This window comes from Acipenser ruthenus, chromosome 15 (assembly GCF_902713425.1).
Source record: "Acipenser ruthenus chromosome 15, fAciRut3.2 maternal haplotype, whole genome shotgun sequence".
Classification (NCBI taxonomy): domain Eukaryota; kingdom Metazoa; phylum Chordata; class Actinopteri; order Acipenseriformes; family Acipenseridae; genus Acipenser; species Acipenser ruthenus.
In genome coordinates, this window is record NC_081203.1 from 20,159,077 (window position 1) to 20,179,186 (window position 20,110).

A 20,110-nucleotide genomic window follows, 5' to 3' on the forward strand; every position below is an offset into this window, starting at 1 on the left:
TTCTCTTACTGTATGACAGGTATTGACTTTTTTGTTTTACATTTCACATAAGAATGTCGGAATCTACACATTAAAAGTGGGATGGTGCTTTTGGATGATTTAGTTTTGCCTCCCCAATACCCCGATATCTGTGGTGCATAGATAGTCACAGGCAGTTCTCGCTGCCTTTTTCTAACTACTGTTCCTCTTGATTATTGAAGAAAAAATGGATGCTGATCTCAAATCAATGAAATTTAGAAAATTATTCAGTTACCGTGTCCACTGAAAACAAAACCATCTCTTATTAAAGCTTACGTCTGCGTAAGTTAGCATAACTCCCATCCTGGTCATGTACCAGACTTCATAATCACCATCGCTTTGTAATTCTTTGGGTTTTTGTAACTCATCATATTTCTAAAACAAGTCAAATGTCAACTAAGTTTAGGAATGCTGGTATCTAAGACATTTAGAACCAGTATAAAAAGGAAAATATCATAGTTTCAAATTCATGTGGACCACTGGACCTGTATAAGCTGTGCAACTATTCAGCAACAATAATGGGAAAAGATCTCAGTAACTTGACAAGGTGCAAGATAGTGATTTGTATGATGTTTGCAAGCATTCTTGGTGGCATTATTGCAATTACTCAAGTACTGTGGCTTTGTTTTTTATGCATTTGAGAAGTCTTGAGTTAACGTGCTTTGACTCAGAGTTCAGAAGCTGCTCTTCAGTTCCATTTTTCTGCCATAGGCTAGATCAGCTAAAGTGTCTTAAGAACATAAGAAAGTTTACAAACGAGAGGAGGCCATTCGGCCCATCTTGCTCGTTTGGTTGTTAGTAGCTTACTGATCCCAGAATCTCATCAAACAGCTTCTTGAAGGATCCCAGGGGGTCAGCTTCAACAACATTACAGGGGAGTTAGTTCCAGACCTCTGTGTAAGAAAGTGCCTCCTATTTTCTGTTCTGAATGCCCCTTTATCTAATCTCCATTTCTGATTCCTGGTCCTTGTTTCTTTTTTCAGGTCGAAAAAGTCCCTTGGGTCGACATTGTCAATACTTTTTAGAATTTTGAATGCTTGAATCAGATCGTCGTGTAGTCTTCTTTGTTCAAGACTGAATAGATTCAATTCTTTAAGCCTGTCTGCATATGACATGCCTTTTAAACCCGGGATAATTCTGGTCGCTCTTCTTTGCACTCTCTCTAGAGCAGCAATATCCTTTTTGTAGCGAGGTAACCAGAACTGAACACAATATTCTAGATAAGATCTTACTAATGCATTGTAAAGTTTTAACATTACTTCCCTTGATTTTAAATTCAACACTTTTCACTATATATCTGTGCATCTTGTTGGCCTTTCTTATAAGTTCCCCACATTGTCTAGATGAAGACATTTCTGAGTCAACATAAACTCTAGGTCTTTTTCATAGATTCCTTTATATTAGTACCACCACCATCTAGTGCTTGGCTGTGTATTGCCAGCAAAACTAAAGGAAACTTGTTTCCAAAGTGGCCAATCACTAGATGGCGCTGTCTCTTGCTTCTATAAAGACACTTTGCAACCAGAACTGAAGAGTCGCTCCTGAACTCTTGAAAAGTATTTTAGTTGTTCCAGTTACAAACACTTAGAGTGATTGCAAAACATAATCCAAAGGTCATAAGAAAATGATCGTGGTGCCATTCACGCAGGGTCCTGACACTTCAGTTTATAACCTTACAGTCCGTTGAATGTTTCTAATCAAGTTTGTCAAAGTTAATTTCATAGTTTTAATAGTTCACTGTTAGACCCCAAAACGAAATGGCCTAATGGTGGTTTTTAGGGATGTTTGTTTGGATGCTGTTGCCAGGTACAGACAAACACTGCAGGAGAAAAGGACAGCTTGAACTCTCTGAGGTTCAAACTCATGCTAGACTGCACACCCAACCGATGGGAGGATATGGTGTGTACCTTTTAACATATGAGAGCAGTTTTAGCTGTTATAGGTTGCAGCAGCGCTCCATTGATGACGTTGCCATCGTTTTGAAGTTTATAAAAAACATTTAGGATATGTTTTTGGCTCCAGTTTTGCTGTAATCGTAATGATCTTGAGCTTGGTGAACCACATGTAAACACACTTGCACAGACTTTGGCAGTTCAGCTTGTTTTTGTCAGCCTTATACTTTATGAATTGTCATCTGATGATGACATGGACATGTTTGTGTGATGAGTTAAAAATAGAGAATCGGAGACAGACAGAAGAACTGGAAAGAGGAGAATTAAGGGGAGCACCAGACTTGAGTCAATTCCTTTTTTACAATTCCCTCAAAGAAAATGGAATTTGAATTGAAAAAAGGAATTTACGCCAGCCCTGGGGATCACTGTAGAAATACAGTGGAAAGTGATTCATATGAGGTCAGGGTTAGGGGTTTAATGGAGGTGCTATTTAGTTCATTAAAACACATCCCAGTGTCTTGTGCACTGCAGTGGATTTTCTGCAAATGTGCTATTCCATGAACACCTGGGAGAATGACCTTAATGCACATGTTGATACTGGTTGCAAGTTCAACGAAAAAGCTGCCCCGTCCTAAGTAAGGGAAAGATTTATAACCAAAATAAAAAATAGGTCTTCAATATGATCTACAGTACAAGGAACACTGTGGTCTATTTACAGCTTTGGAAACTCAGGCCCCGGATGTGATAAATGGATTAATTGATTGTGGAAATGTTGTCAAACACTGTACTCTATAGACTGTAACATATCTAAACACCCACTGTTAAACTGCAGCCGCATATGCCACCCCATTAAACTGTTTTTGTTTCAGGTAATAAAGTCAAATTTATAGCTTTTTATTAAGCCGAAGCAAGAGTGGTGCAATTCAGCAGCCAGGGGAAAGGTTGCACAAAGTGTGTGCTGTTATTACACAAATGAGGGCCTGTATTTGTGTTTAGCACTGATTGAAAATAATTTTTATTACAGTTAGCTTTTGCACCAAATATGTCTATAAAAATATAAAACATAGAAGCTACTCAATGATTGCAAAAAACTGTCGATGACTGACAGAATGAATTTTCTTAACTACAGCATGATTCTGTCAAATTCCATTGCAGGTGTCTAGTAAAAGTTTCAATACCTGTGTGTTTTAACCTCGTATTGAAGAGACCACATTCTTTCAGATCTTGGAACAAAAGCCTTTTTATTCCAAATTGTAATTAGCACAGTTTTCTTCCAGAAGGACACCAATTACTGTCCTAAAATGAATAAAGAAGTACTTGCAAACGCCTACATTCACTGCCTGAGTAGCTTATTTCAGGTTTGGAGACTTATTTTTTCCTTTCTGAAAAATGACACCTTGTATTAAAGAGAATATAGACCATTGTCTTCAAGTTTGGTACCCATCAGTATCCCAGAAATCATTTGAGATTCAGACTTCCTTTTTGTTACATCCAGTCTTTTGAGTAACACGTTCCGATTTGGGGGAAGCATCTAGGATTTGAGGGACCGACTTGGATTCATATACATTTGCACTTATTAATGCACATAGTTTTTGCTCCTGTATTTGTTCCTTCCAGGTTTTACCTTTTTATATACACCTGAGCTTGTTGTTTTCTCCGGCAGGATCATTTTGTTCGTCCAACCATAGAGAAGGACTACTGACTTGGAGATACAAAGCTTTGTCAATTAAAGAATATTGTTTCAGTTTGTTTTTATAAAAAAAAAAAAATGTTGATAAGTTCGGTTCCTCTTGAATATGCTGGCTTTCAATATTCTTTCAGAATTCAACTGCTGGCAGAAACCCATAAAATTCCATTCTAAACAAAAGGAGAACTTTATAAAAAGGTTCCCATAGCAAAGTGTAATAAAATGTTATGAAAACATGGTAAAACATAGGCCATCACTGTAAAGCCCAGGGAGCTGTGGTAAAACATATGAAAACAAAACTTGGCAAGCCATGATAAACTATAGTAAATGCATTGATCAGGGGTGGCCAGCCCTCATCCTGGAGAGCCGCAGGGTCTTGTGGTTTGTGTTCCACCCCAGTTCTCAATTACTTAATTGAACCAATTCTTTTCTTAAATGATCAACACTCACATTTCTTTCCAGGTCTTTAACCATTGATTTAAATATACCCACACAACCTGCAGGATTGTGGCTCTCCAGGACAAGGGGTTAGCCACCCCAGGCATAGTATAACCACGGCAAAAGCATGGCAGAAGTGCAAAATTGCCATGCAAAACTTTTATAAGGAGAGAAACACTTGTACTGTAGAATGTGTGCTAGTTTAAAAGTAATTTATGCATTTCTGGTGTATGCTTGAAACGGTCATTTATGAATTATGTTATAAGAACTAAGGCTATGCACATTAGTTTACTGTAAAGCTACGTCTTAGTTGGTGCTTATCTTGGCGAGAGCCGAGTTCAAATCAGCATGAAGTTTTAACATCTACTCTCGTGTAATGGAAATCATGAAGATCTAGATACGTCCAGTGACTGCTGTGAATAGTGCAGCTGGCAACAAGGGAAAGACCTTGTGACAGCCTGGAGAGACAGCTGACAGGAGGAAAGAGACCCCATTGGGGCTGGTAAGGGTTAGCTACCCTTGTCGGCAGTATCCAGCTCTGTGTTTACAGGATGCTGGAGACACCCGCCCAAGGCTTCTAAGAAATTAAAGAGAAAAATACCCCTAGAGTCTGCGAGAGCGGGGGCGGAAGATGACTCAACGTTGGACAACACGGTTAACGACTTAGGAACGGAAACGGATATGAGTATGGAGAGTACTTCACAAAAGACTAGTTCAAGATCTGCAGTTAACAAAGACATAGAACTCCAGGTTTGTGTCTGCGGCTGGAGCAAGGTGACAACGGTCAGGGGTTTGAAGATTCATCAAGGGAGAATGAAATGCTTGAGGGAGAAGGGACAAGGGCCTCGCATTGATCAGTACTTCTTACGAAGTCAGTCAAGTCAGTCGAATGAAATCCAGCGACAGGAAGCAAACCACAGTTCGCAGGATATCAGCACCCCTGTCATAGATGTGAGGAGGACTTGCATGGACACAATTAGTGATGAACCTAATGATCCTTGTGAACCCGGTCAGACAAACCAGCATAAGAGAGAAAAGAACCTCAACGGGCACAAGCCTGGAGTTAAATGGCCAAGAGCTTGTGAGAAAACTGCATGGGACACAGTAAACACAGATCTCTGCGTTGCATTGGAAAGATTAAGTGGAACAGTTGAAAAGAAGCTGGATAAATTTGGGGACATCATCTACGCATATGGAAGTGAGAGGTTTGGAGTTGAAAAAAGGAAGGAAAAAGTACAAACTATTCCTGGAAAGTCTAGACGGCAGCAGGAGATTGAACGCTTAGTTAGAGAAAGGAGACAGCTGAGGAACCAATGGAGAAGAGCAGAACAAAGTCAGAAGGAGGGACTCAATCTCTTACAAAGGGTCATAAAAGATAAGCTTGCAACATTGCGCAGAGCTGAGCGCCTACGGAAACGTTACAAAAAGAAGGAGCGTGCGAGAGCTAACTTTTATAAAGACCCATTCAAATTTGTAAAGAAGTTATTCACCAGTGAGAAGAATGGCACACTAAAAGCATCTAAGGTTGAGCTGGAGAGATATTTGGAGGAAACACATACAGATTCAAAAAGGCAGGAGCCTATGTCAATTCCGTCAGACATCCCACCTATCAATCCACCAGAATACCAAATGGAGGACTGTGCACCTAAGTGGAAAGAAATAGAGCAAGCTGTGAAAAAAGCAAGGGCTTCATCATCTCCAGGGCCTAATGGAGTTCCGTACAGAGTGTACAAGAGTGCTTCAGGAGTTCTACGAATTCTGTGGAAATTGATGAAAGTGGCATGGGAAAAACAGGTTGTACCAAGAGCATGGCGCCGAGCAGGTGGAGTCTTTATACCTAAAGAAAAAGATTCTACAAGCATCAGTCAGTTTCGTCCCATTTCCCTATTAAACGTAGAAGGCAAGATTTTCTTCAGCATTATTGCTCAGAGATTGTCAGCTTACCTATTAAAGAACTGCTTCATTGACACTTCAATACAAAAAGCGGGCATTCCAGGTTTCCCAGGTTGCTTAGAACACATCAATGTGATCTGGCAACAAATTCAATCAGCTAAAAAGGAGAGGAAGGAGCTCCATGTGACATTCCTGGATTTGGCTAATGCATATGGTTCAGTGCCACATGAACTACTTTGGGCAGCATTTGATTTTTTCAGTGTACCGATGACAATAACAAATTTAGTGAAAGCCTATTTTGGAGATTTGCAATTCAGTTTTTCAACTTCAGAATTCAGCACTACATGGCAATGCCTAGAGGTTGGAATAATGGCAGGATGCACCATTTCTCCACTGGCTTTTACCATGGCAATGGAAGTAATCATTAGGGCATCAAAATGGGTAGTAGGAGGAGAGCGCTTGGCTTCTGGAATGCGACTACCACCAATTCGAGCATACATGGATGACATGACAACCATGACTACAACAGTAGCCTGCACTAATCGATTATTGGGCAAATTAACCAATAACATTGAATGGGCACGAATGCAATTCAAGCCCACTAAATCAAGGAGCATCTCTGTAATTAAAGGCAAAGTAGTAGATAAAACATTCTTCATTAATGGTGAGGCAATACCAACAGTGTCTGAGAAGCCAGTGAAGAGTCTTGGGAGATGGTACGACGGGGATCTAAAGGACACAGTTCGTGTGGGAGAAGTTAGACAACAAGCAGTGGAAGGGTTGAAGAGCATAGACAGCTGCGCTCTACCAGGTAAACTAAAACTCTGGTGCTTTCAGTTTGGTCTACTGCCGAGGTTGCTGTGGCCACTGACTGTGTACGAGGTTTCTTTGACGACAGTAGAGAAGCTGGAAGCTTTAATCAGTTCATACATCAGGAAATGGTTGGGAGTTCCACGCTGCCTCAGCAGAGTGGGACTTTATGGTAAAGGAATACTGCAGCTACCAGTCTCTGCTCTAACCGAGGAGTTTAAGTGCGCCAAGGTCAGACTGGAAATGACATTAGTAGAGTCACGCGATAAATGCGTAAGGGAGGCAGCACCTGTGTTGAAAACTGGAAGAAAGTGGGCGGCAAAGAAAGCTGTGGAAGATGCAAAGGCTGCCCTTCGAATTGGTGATATCATGGGGCAAGTTCAGCATGGAAGAGGGGGTCTTGGTTTCAGTTCAACTCCTCCTACATGGCACAAGGCGGCCCCAGCTCAAAGAAGGAAGCTGGTAGTCAACGAGGTGCAAAAGCAGGAGGAGAGGATGAGGTGTATAAAGGCCATTTCCCAGGCCAAACAGGGAGAATGGATGAGATGGGAGAGTGTGGAACAACGCAAGATTGGCTGGCAAGACCTATGGTCAATGGAACAGAGCAGGATCAGTTTCCTCATCAGGTCAACATATGATGTTCTCCCATCACCACAGAACCTAAACCTCTGGGTAGGAGAGGATCCCTCATGTCCTTTGTGTTCATCACCTGCAACATTAAGGCACATTTTGACAGGATGTAAGGTGGCTCTTAGCCAAGGACGGTTTACTTGGCGCCATGACCAGGTGCTGCGATGTTTGGCCTTAGCATTGGAAGACAAGCGTAACATGACCAATAAGTTGCCACCTGTTCCATCAAAACATTACACACAAAAGACAACATTCCTCCGCCCAGGAGAGCAACCACCAAGAAAAGGTGTTAAAACCAATCCTCGCCCAGGACAACTGGAAGCTGCTAGAGACTGGAATATGCTGGCAGATGTTGGTCAACGGCTTATTTTTCCACCTGAGATTGCCACCACTAACCTTCGACCAGATATTGTCTTGTGGTCTGGATCAGCACGCCTTGTTCACCTGGTAGAGTTAACAGTGCCATGGGAGGACGCTGTAGATGAGGCGTATGAGAGGAAGAAACTGCGGTATGCTCAACTAGCCACTGAAGCGGAACAGCGAGGATGGAGAGTTCGGGTTTACCCAGTGGAAGTGGGTTGTCGAGGATTTGTGGCACATTCTACAACCCGGTTTCTCAGAGACGTCGGATTCAGTGGCCAAGAGTTGCGTCGCACAGTGAAGAACTTATCTGAAGCAGCGGAGAGGAGCAGCAACTGGCTGTGGTTGAGACGGAAAGATTCTGGCTGGGGACAGGTAAGTAAGCTGGGCTGAGTTGAGTGGGGGACGGAGGGGGGTGATGCTGGGACGCCAGAATCACCGTCGAGCCCTCTTGAGGTGTTGTGGGCTAGTCGACGAAACACTGAGGATGGAAGGTGCCCACTTGAAAACCCCAGAGATGTACCCTACTTAGCTCAATCCAGACGGTTGTCATGCTGATGCGCTGGGGAGGCCGCACTTTGGTTGATCCCCGGAGCCAGCATCGCAGCCGTTGTGTGTGCTGATGCGCCAGGGAGGCAAAATAAGCTGATCCCTGGAGCCAGCATTACACTTCAGCCATTAACACCAGACAGAAGGATATCTACATCATCATATGGAAGGAAACGTAAATGGATGGAGACGCATATGGATCACATTAGTTTACTGTAAAGCTACGTCTTAGTTGGTGCTTATCTTGGCGAGAGCCGAGTTCAAATCAGCATGAAGTTTTAACATCTACTCTCGTGTAATGGAAATCATGCTATAAGAACTAAAAGAACATTTTTGCCTTTTGTTCCAGCACTATATTTGAGAGCAACCAGCAGCACCTGCTGGAATATATACTATATAGCTCTCCATTGCCAGATCCTATAAAGTACTTCAGAAAAACAAGAGCGGTTTCATGATCACGGATAGTGTCTAGCTATCAAGCAAGTGTGTAGCTTTCCCTTGGTAGCAGAACAACTGACTGTCTTTATAGCCTCTACATTAGGGCTTCTCAAACTCGGTCCTGGGGACCCCCTGTGGCTGCCGGTTTTCTTTCCAACTGAGCTCTCAATTACTTAACTAGACCCTTAATTGAACTAATAATTTGCTTAATTAGACCCTTTTACTTGTTTTCAAACAGTAAAAAGGTTGCAGTTCAAGTTACTTATAAAATGTTACAGCTAACTTGAAATATGCAACTTCAGAGCTGAAAACAAGTAAAAAGGTCTAATTAAGCAAATGATCAGTTCAATTAAGGGTCTAGTTAAGTAATTGAGAGCTCGGCTGGAATGAAAACCAGCAGCTACAGGGGGTTCCCAGGACCAAATTTGAGAAGGCCTGCTCTACGTCAATGCTTTACCAAGAATGTAGTTTTACTGAAGTTAAAATGTGAATGTGATGCTTCTGTAATGAAGCTTTAATCCAGTGTACTAAAATCAGCTATACTGGCCAATATTTTCAAAAGAATTTGGGTCTATCCAGATTTGTTAATAGATGGTAAGCCTGGATATGTAGGGGAAATAATCAAATTTGGAAAAAAAAAACACATTAATTTGTAGTTGCCTACACATTATTTATTGCTCACAAATACTGTTTAAATTACACCTGTTGTTAAGCTACAGGGTGACTGGTAAGCAAGAGATTACTGCCTTGCCTGTCACTTAGCTGTGGTATTCCGGCATTCTTGCATTAAAATCTAGTCAAGCTTCAATCATGTGTGTGTGTGTTTTTCATTTACTAGCCCCCAATGGACATTGGTACACGTCATAAATGCAGCATAATAGGCACTCTGCTTTTGGGAGGCCCAAGACTGGCTGGCTGGCTGGCTGGCAGGACCTTTCAGGTCAGGACTGAGAGGTTTCTCTGCCAGACTGCCAGTTGTGGTGAAATGTGTGGCATTTGTTTTCTGATGTGGAATAATAAGAGGTTGAGACTAGTTTCACTTGTGACTGGAGGTGCAATTTTCTAATTGGATATCGGACAGGAAATAATCAGAAATTGATTGAAAATATTTTATTATTTAAAAGCAAGAATACAAAAGTTTAGACTCTTCACACAAGTCTGCAAATACAACTAAAAACATGCATGTGCATATTATTATACATAGTCATTTAAAAAGCAAGAATCCAACAAGTGTAGATTCCTCATGAAAGACAAATACAGTTGAAAACTTCTATATGCTAGTAATATGATATATACATGAGGATCTAAATAGGGAACAATCAATCAAGGCTCACAAAATATAGCCATGATGATAAATAATCTATTAATTTACATCTCTACTTGTGACCTGGGCCACAGTTAAACCCAGGCCCCTATAGGTGACAGACAAGAGAAGCTAGTGAATTAGCCTGCTGATCCACCTAGTGTCCCAAATACTTATCTGTCTCCTCTTTTCAGGGCAATCCGTCTCAGTGGGCTGTCTCCCTGACTCCAGGAGAAGGATACACACCAGAACCCAGTGAACTGCATCATCTGACTGAAATCGACTCCAAGCTTCAAGCTCTCCTGTCTGCGGAGGACTACTCGGCTCTGCACAGCCCTTACTCCAGCTGCAGGCAGCTTCAGGTGTGTGACAGTCAATTAAATACAGACTGGGATAACTTTACGACACAACACAGTGCATTTTGTGGCCTCAGAATTAGATAATATTGATACAGCCTAGTTAATGTGAAGAAATAGTTCACTGTGTTGGACAACTTTGCAGGGGAGCTTTATTTTCCCCACTGTGAATATTGTGAAGGTCAGTTCTGCTTTTGAATTTTGAAGTTCAGTTTGGCAAGAGCTATGGAAATCTTCATAAAGCATGTTGTTTAAACTTTTTTTTTTTTTTAATCACTGTGTATCTGCTTTTTATTATTTGTATAATGTTGGCAAAAGATCTTATCCTTTTTCTGACTTCTGAGACAATCTGGGTGGACATTGCATTACATTACAATATTGGCATGATGCATAACGGAAGTATTGGGGGTCATTCTGGGCCTCTTAAGCAGAGATTGTGCTGCATTGTGTGTCTGTGCCGTGCAATGTCCATTGGGAGGTAAGTTAATCCCGCCAGACTCATTTTAGGCTGACAATGACTTTTGAATTAACCTGTATACTGGCTATATTGTCAGAACAAATTATAACGATTGGCTGTTTACAAAGAACCTTCTAAATGTTAATGGCTCTTAACATGAAAAAAAAAATGAAGTGAAAAGGAAAATCTAAAAAGGAATGTCTGCAGACAGTTTATACACTAGTGGAGTTTCTATGCCGGTTTTATGCTACTGAACAGTATTGTATTTGGCAATACAATTTCAATATGGCAGTTAAAATGATACCGTATTCATAATCATGTGTGAGCTTCTGAGAGCAGAAAAGGAAGTTAAGATCAGCGATTTCTTTACCAGGTATATCAAACTAGTCTATTACACCGAGGGATTATGTGAAGCGATGTTTTAAAAAAACAAAGAAAGAAAAACAAGACAAGTCAATAAAACAAGGATTGCATGCTGCATATATTCATCTCAATGATAAAGTAGTGAGTAGTGATACAAACATAAAAACAATAGGTTGCTTGCAAAGATTTTCCATGCTGTAAAACAAGTTACTCTCTTGGCTACTTGGTGCAAAAAGAGATTTATGAAACTATGTATTTATTATTTTAATTCTCTGTCATGCAAATGCATTTTCCATTTTTTTATTTATCTCATGGTTTCTACAAAAGCACTCCTTTGTACACTGCTCTGCTGTGGTAAGTTTGTTAATGTAGTGTAATGGATGTTTATGGCAATCCTCTTAAGTGTTCTTAAACTTTGCGTTGAGAGTCGGTTGCGTAACCTCTGATTTCTTGGGTGCCTGTTTAAGTTAAATAAATAAATATTTTCAGTGTTAACATTTTTTTGGAGTGTTCTAAGTGCCCCAGGGTGAATTATTAAGAACCCAAGTGGTGGCCTAGCTCACCGTTACACCCCCACCCCCACTGGATTTTAGTTCCCCTCCCTCAAAATCACAGTTTAACCACTGACTGTAATAGCTGCAGACCAGTATGGAGAAGAGAGGACTGCTCCAGTAGTGTTGCACCTAAAGTGGGACAAGTGTATTAGAAATAAGAAGTTTAACCACATGAGAAATGGTACAGATAAGGAGGGAGTATAAAAGATCAGAGGTTGCACATTTTAAGAGTGGGAGAGCAGACGTTTGGAGATGTTTTGGCTGCTCAGAAGTCTAGTTAATCCTAAAGTTTAGGTTCAGACAGTAAATAGGACATTTAAAATCTGCCTCAGCCTGACAGCATTGAAAGAATTTATGAGCACTTGCTAACTTTTTACTAATAAAAAGTTGTAGATGGTTCCGAATGAGTGTGAGAGCGAGGCTGAGCAAGATATTGAAGAACTTCAAATGTAAAGATTTGTAACAAAAAGTAAACTGCACTAAATGAGCTTGTCAGGCTGAAGCGAATTGTGTTGTGTATAATATTATTATTATTATTATTATTATGTAATGTTAGCAGAGGTTCTCATTCAAGCTAGTTTTATTGAATTTTTACATTATTGAATTTGAGCAGCTTTGATCACCTTCATTACTCCTAACTTTAGATCCTCACAAAGACAAACTTTTGCAGATGGACATCGCTTTCCCACTTAACAACCTTTATTAAAAGCAGCTGACTGAAATATTTATAATGTGCAAATCTATGGGCACTCGATACAGAATGAACAATGTAGGGCTCCTCGAGATGCCTGGCTGGATGGGATGATTGGATTTGATATTACCCAGAATTAGTGAAGCAGGTTAGGCTGATCATGACATGTGATCCATACAGCATTATAAAGCTGTCATAGTTTACTTTTAAACATCGTTGCAGATCAAGTCCACCGAACAGTGCTTCACGCATTGCCACTACAATCCCCGGATCTCAATCCAGCTGAGCATGTTTGAGATCACGATCCTCTGTCTACCTCTCTGCACCAATTGTGTGAAATATTAATGCAGGGGTGTCCAATCCACGTTCCTCTCCAGGTTTAACATGTAACGTTACATAATGTAACTACTTCAGGGTCTGGTTGCAGGTTTCTTTGGTTCAATTAAACAATTTATATCAGGGTTGGAACAAAGACCAGGAGTGGAAGGGTCAACTGTATCCACCCCTGTATTAATGACTGAATGGATTAACTTCCCTTGATACACCCTCCAGCACCTTGTGGAGTGTGTTGATGAGAGCCTGTGTACACTTGCTTAATATACACATCTCTGAATAGCTGATAATTGGGCAGAACACAGTTTGTCAACCTGTTTTTTATAGACAAAAATTTAAATGTCCCAGGCTGAGAATATAATGGAATGAATACCACAAGTATAAGTTTATTCAACCAATCTTTGTCCCTCTTAATCTCAATTTAAAGTTGTGTTGAGTCTCGTTGAATTGTTCTGCAGGGGAACATGACTATTCCTCAATGATTACCAGCCTCTAGTTTCTCCAGGGAAGTTCTCCAGAATAGCCCATTACTTTTTTGGCACTGCTCCTTGTGAAACACTAGATTTATAGGTGTACAGCCTGCACTTGGACAACAGTGATTATTAATTAATCTAGTATGTTAACTGTCATGCTGCTTTCTTTGCAGTCTAACATTTGAAAGGCTGCTTGCTCTAGCCATTTAGAATCCAAGTCTTTGAGTCTCTTGATGTTACTGCTGGATAGAGGACCAGTTGTCACATGCTCTTGGCTGGGTGATGAAAAGAAATACATTATCTCATTGCTTTCAGGTTCTGTTTTTTTATTAATTTCATAAACTATGGTTAAGATATTTGGTGACTGTTTTTGTAGATAAATAGATTCAGTATATCCATATTTTATTCCTGAAAGAATTGTAAAGTATGTAAAACTGCATCGCATAGTAATGTGGATGTAAAAAAAAAAAAAAAACAACCTAGGCTTGGTTTAACATGCAGTCTAGAAACTCCAAATCCTCTCTCCATTGTCGTGAGAATGTGACGTAGCTGGTATGGGATACTGGTATACTGGATCCCCAGTAACAAACATAACAGTGCACTGTCGATGTCGGATTCAAGTATTTCATTTGTTTGCTATCTGTGGAATTATATGTCTGGGGTTTTGTTTTGTTTCCTTGGTGTGTTTTTTTTTTTTTTTTTTTTTCATTTTGTTTGTGACCAATAAGGTTCAACCTAAAAACGTCTTGTACACACAGTTTGAGAAAGCTGCACAATATCAAGGCCAAATTGGAACACTGACAGAAACTTTTTAATATACCCTCCCATATTTTAATATTAATTAGGTAATTCGATTTTTTGAAGAAGAATTTCTCTACCCAAAAGAAAACTACATGTAAACCCAAATTGCCCGAAAGTTACAACCAAAACAGCGTGCCAAAAAGGTGAGCCTTATTTTTATTTTTACATGTAAACCAAGCCATAGTAGTGCAATGGGTCACATACACTATAAATACAAAAGAAAGACTGAGAATGATCATCCCAGCTCTGCTGTGGCTCCTAGAAATAGTGATCTTTGTAATTATGGCTAGGATTTTAAGAAGCTCAATGCAACCAACCTACCCAAGGTGTCCCATCTCGCCTTTTCAACTCTACAACAGTTTAAAGAGATGCTTCATCAGCCTGTATTTGAACAAAATGTACTTTAGCATTTTTAGAACAGAGAAGTCAGCCAGGGTGTAATTTGGTTAAAATTACTATTACTATTAATAAGAGCAGTATATTTATGTGTTTGTCATTGTGGATTGGCCTCTTGAGCCTTAAATGTATGCCAGTGCAGTTTCTTTTGTCTACTCTGTTGTTTTTTTAATATAAACCACAGCAAGGGCACAGTTCCCATTCACTGATACTAATTCAATACATGTGTCTGCAACAATGATGACTGGATGTCAGAACTTTCATTTTTGCTGCAAATTGACAGTTGGTTAATTTAGTACTACAGTTGATGTACAAACATTCATGAGGTGCCTAGGGTATTATTATCGTCCTCACTCGCGGAATAACTACAGTACTGCATTAATATGTTTTGCAAGAGCTTTACCATACCTCTCTGGGCTTTACCATGCTTCTCTATGGTTTACCATGATTTTTACTACTGTATGCTTGTTTTATACTTTACTATGCTTTTAAAAGGGTGAGTAGAATTAATCACACATAGCATAAACTGTGTTATGAATGCAAATGCACCTGCCATCCGAATCTATCAAACTCTGTCAGGTCTTGACTGAAGCTGACTCACAACAGAGAGATGCAGCTTTTTAATATTGCAGACTACAAGACAGAGATGCCGTTTACATAGGTAATCAGTCTTTTTATGAGAATCCAGTTACGTACACTAAAAGTGTGTGATACCTTGTCCAACCCTGTACATATTGTTAGCAGCGTGTACAAGGAAAGGGCTCTAAATTATTTGTATTGTTCTTTCATGTTTGCTGAGAGCCAGTGCCAAGGGAACCAGTTCTGTCATGAAGCCTTGTTAATAAACTCCTTGCTTTTACAGTGAAAATAAAGTAATCCAATTAATTTTATTATATCCACTGTGTAGCCTTATTGGCGGCATATAATCAAGTAACAGCAGTACTGTGCAATGTTTATAGCGTCCGGCTTTTGGGCAAGGTACAGCACTGATTCTTTATACAAATATAAGCTTAAAGGGCTACTGTAACATTTCTTATTTGTAATTATTCACCTGTTTGTGTAGTTCTGTGTGTTTCTGTGTGGTTGTCAAAAGTCGAAGATCAGTTGTATTTTGCAATGTGATTTTTTGTAAATGTGATATTTTGTAACAACTGAGTTGTCCTAGATAAGGGTGTCTGCTAAGATAATAATAATAAAAATATAAGGGTTGTGCCCCTTGAAACTGAGAATGTTGTATAGAGGTTTAGCAGAGGGGGCAGAAATGACAGTTACACTCCTCTAGTGGTCACATCCTACATTTCAGAAATTCACGTTTTTGAAGCAGCCCCCATGATTGAAATGTTTGTAAACCAATGAGGGACTACAGTAAGAAGCAATATAAATGTCCGATCTGCCATACAAGTGCAGTGGCATCATTTGCTCTGGATTTGTTTGCAGCAGTGATGTCATTTCTGTCTTCTTTATTTGCTGCTCCAGAGTTGATATTTTTAAGCACGGTACAATGAGCTTAATGGCCCGTGCACTTGTAATGCGTTTTTTGCCATTAATAGATCCTCCAATTGAAGTGCTTTGATATTTTAAGAAAGGTTATGCTTTTGTGATACCAGTGAAGTATTTTTTATGGAGAAATGCAATCATGTGGCTAGAATTCGATAGGTAAATTCAGATAAATGAATTATTACATCATTGGAAGGATTAAAACATTCAGAAGGAAGCTATATTAAAAAAGGAGATATGGTATATTCGGGACCGATATAGATGAGACATGGACTGCATTTGGAAGAAATGTTTTAGGTATCAACACAATTATAAACTAATTCCTTTATCCCTTTATAACCTTGCTATGTTTGTACACATGAAATGTTTTTGGTCAGGTAGAATACTTTACCACTCTTTGTACAGCTGCATACTGTATTTCCAATCAGGCTTCCAAAGCCAGTATTATGTGTTGCCAGCCAATTCAGTTTTGTGTTTGGCTATTGAATTTAATCTTTTTATAGATTTAATTCTAGCAAATGGTGGGGGGGTGGGGGGGGGGGCTATTGCAGGCTATTGCAGAGCTTGTGTATTAGTGTAAACTTAAAGAAACAGGTTTGTAGGATGGCCTATTTAAATTAATGTGCAAGACTGTGAGCAAAGCCATTTTATTTTGAACCTAAAATGGATCCCAACAACAGGGTATCCCAAGGTTCAAATTCCAGAGGCGCCTCTCATAAAGTCTCTATACTCCTTTTAAAATTTAACAACCTTAGGAAATCTGATCAGTCAGAGATTTTATGAGCTTTCACAGAAGTATAAAAGTTGGTTTCCAGCTTTATTAGCTGAATAATTGAAATTTATTTTAGTTTGTCTATATTTACGAGATATTGTCCTTAATAAGTAAGGGTCGAACTGTTCATTATGACCTGTCAGTTTCAACTTTCTTATTCTTTTTATGTCCAGATTTGAACTGTGATTCTAGCCAGAAACAGAAGTTTGTCTAGAGAGAAAAGGAAATACCAGTTTGTTTTGAAAGGACAGACCCGAGAAGCTGTGAGGCGGTGCATAGTTGCCAAGATAAACATTTATTTCAAAGACATTTAAATTCCTCTTTTTTGTTCCCTTGGCTGAAATTGACTCTTATGCGAGCTGTAAATTTAGAAAAAAAAGTCAAATTGTCAGGGTTGTTTGTAGAAAAAATAGGCTGTAAAAAACTTTATAAACCTGTGTACTGTCCAGATGAGCTAGGTCTTGGCACTTTTGTATTTTAAAGTGTCTGCAAACCATTTATGTTTTATTTCTTTATGGACACGCAAAAGGTTTAAATGAATGGAAATTACGAATAAACAAACAAAACAAAAATAATAATAAAAAAGATCTGATGTTGAAAATGAACAGCATGTACTGTGTTTAAAATAATGAGACAATTAAGTGGTAACCTGAAAATTAATCTGAATTTTCCTGGCTACCAATGGCGTCTGCAAAAAAAAAAAAAACCCAAAAAACATATTCTTGCTGAACGTTTTTGTGTACTCCTTTTTTTTTTTTTAACTGCAATTAAACCAGCACACATACTTAGAGGTCCTCTTAATCTTGCACTAAATTATCTGTCTGAAGCAGATTTGCCAGTCTGTTACTGTTGCAAATGGTAAATAGATTGTGTAAATTCAACCATTTATCAGTTTATACACAAATGCAATCTGAAAGGTCTGCAAGAGGCCAGGAGTCTAATAAAAGTTTGTTCCCTCACCGCAGCAACTTTCCACTGTACATAGAGTATAATAAGAGATCTTTTCTTTTCAGTATGTCTGAAATGGTTTACATTGTAATTTTTCACTGCTTTTGTGTTTGTCTTGGTAAGATCTCAGCTTCTTTGATAAGTACAATCTTATTTTTCTTGTGTGTGTTTAGACATTTTATTTGCGGTTCAACAACTGCACAATTCAGAACGGCGCCGGTGGGACATGCGAGTGTATATGCTTGCTTTTGTTTTTTTGTTTTTTTAATGCTATAAATGCTATAAATGCCAGAAAAGGAAAATCACATACTTGCAGCGATTTTAGGCAAACAAGACTTATAAACCATGCTGGATTCCAGAATACACAAGTTCTAGATTGTACAGTATCACATCGTTAGTTTCAATAGAGGTTTTCTTTTCTTTTTTTGATATATTAATCTCACATCACACACACACACACACACACACACACACACACACACACACACACACACACACACACACACACACACACACACCTAGTGTCCAGAAGGTTTATAGTCTATGCCCCAAAGACATTCTGCTACACTGGTTTTAATAGTTAGCCATATCATTTTTTTTTTTTTTGCATTGAACCCATGTTTGCACTAACAGTGAACATGCTGAAAGTAGATTCTGCTGTATATAAATTAATAGAATACACATCTGCCCATTTTCCTTCAGCTGCGGGCTATTCAAGAGCTCCAGTAAAGATAAATATGCTTTTTTGTGGTTGCCTGTTCTCTCGGCAGTAGCTTGTGCCAGTTAAACTCTTAATTAAAACCGTATGCAGATGCGCAAAACCCAGCTGTTGGATAGACATGTTTTTTTTTCATTTCTTTTCTTTTAGAAATTCCTAATTCATTAACACACTCATCAGTAAGGACATCCTAAATTATTGAAGGCACATGAAGCTTAGATATCTGTGAAGACTTTAAAAGGAAAGAAATGACTTCTGTAAACGGGCAGAAGAACATTTTGTCCCGGGGCTTCAGATGGAGTTTATCAAGGCAACTGACATTTTTGGGAATAGCATTACAATAGCTAAGGGTATGTGCCACAAATGCGACTGTGGAGTAGTGGTTAGGGCTCTGGGCTCTGGACTCTTGACTGGAGGGTGGTGGGTTCAATCCCTGGTGGGGGGACACTGCTGCTGTACCCTTGAGCAAGGTACTTTACCTAGATTGCTCCAGTAAAAACCCAACTGTATAAATAGGTAATTCTATGTAAAAATAATGTGGTATCTTGTAACAATTGTAAGTCGCCCTGGATAAGGGCGTCTGCTAAGAAATAAGTAATAATAATAATAAAATAGAAAGCATCACATATTGATGTGAAAGTTCTACCTTTTTAACGGAGGGTATTTATTTTAGTATTATGGAGGTATAATGGAGGGTAGCAAGTGGACATGTCCCTTTTTTAAAAGGCTGTTTGTACCTATGAAAGCTGTTCAGGTTGTTAGGCAAGCTGGGATGATCTTTTTTGCAGATGACAGGTGAAAGGACAATAATAAACAACGCAAAAGTTGAGCAATATCACATCTGCACTCCTTTATACTTTAGTGTGCAATTACACCCCTTCATTGTTAAAATATCAATGTGCCTGCTGGGTTTGATATCAACATTGATATTTAAGGCTGCTACATTGACAATTGTTTGTAAATGTGTAAAACTCTCTGATTTATATAAACTAAACAGCAACGTTAAAATGAGGGGCCTTCTCATGCAAAATATGAAAACAAATACAAAATAATAAAGCGTACTTCACAATTACTACAAATGAGTATCTAATACAGTTTTCTAGCAAGACAGAAACATTTAATCAGGTTATTTGGCACCTGCTTTTGTGTGGCGCATTGTGTTTACTTTAATCAGTAAATCTGCTTTAATCTAAAGTAAATTAGACCCCCAGTCATCTTGCTCAGTAAGATACTTTACTTTAACTGCTGCCACACTATATATTCTCTGTGCACCACCTGAGCCCACATATTCTCTAACTGTATGAAATTGGCTTAAATGGAGTCATAGTGGGAAAAAAAAAACCTTTAGAAAAATCTACTTATGATAATGTTGATTTGCTAATGAAAGAGGGGACAAAATTGGGTTTAAAGGAAAAGTTATGTTTTTCCTCATCGCATGTGGTGTTCATTACATCTTTGTTTAACATCCATTTTAATTCCTCTTGGTTAGGAAATGCAACATGCAGAGGTAATGTCTGCACCCAGCCAGGGTAAGAACACATTCCAGTACACTTCGCCTGGCAGGAAGTCATTGGCACCGCCAGGGTTTTCTGCTATTATGTTACTTCTCTCCAGTCTTGTGGATCATTGTGTACCGTAGCAATGGAAAGCCTTGCCTCTCTGGAATCTGTGTATAATTACAGGACACCCTAGGCAGTCCTGTCCTGTAGGTTGGAGCTTGTGGAATCCTGCCA

The 20,110-nt window shown here is 39.2% G+C and overlaps 1 protein-coding gene across 1 annotated transcript in view; it reads left to right on the top strand.

Moving 5' to 3' along the window:
* LOC117422719 (fibrous sheath-interacting protein 1-like) overlaps window positions 1–20,110 on the top strand; it is a 153,005-nt gene that overhangs the window by 34,047 nt on the left and 98,848 nt on the right. The window contains exon 10 of the mRNA XM_058987374.1: window positions 10,213–10,380. Within this exon, the coding sequence (XP_058843357.1) occupies window positions 10,213–10,380 (168 nt within the window). The remainder of the gene's footprint in view (window positions 1–10,212; window positions 10,381–20,110) is intronic.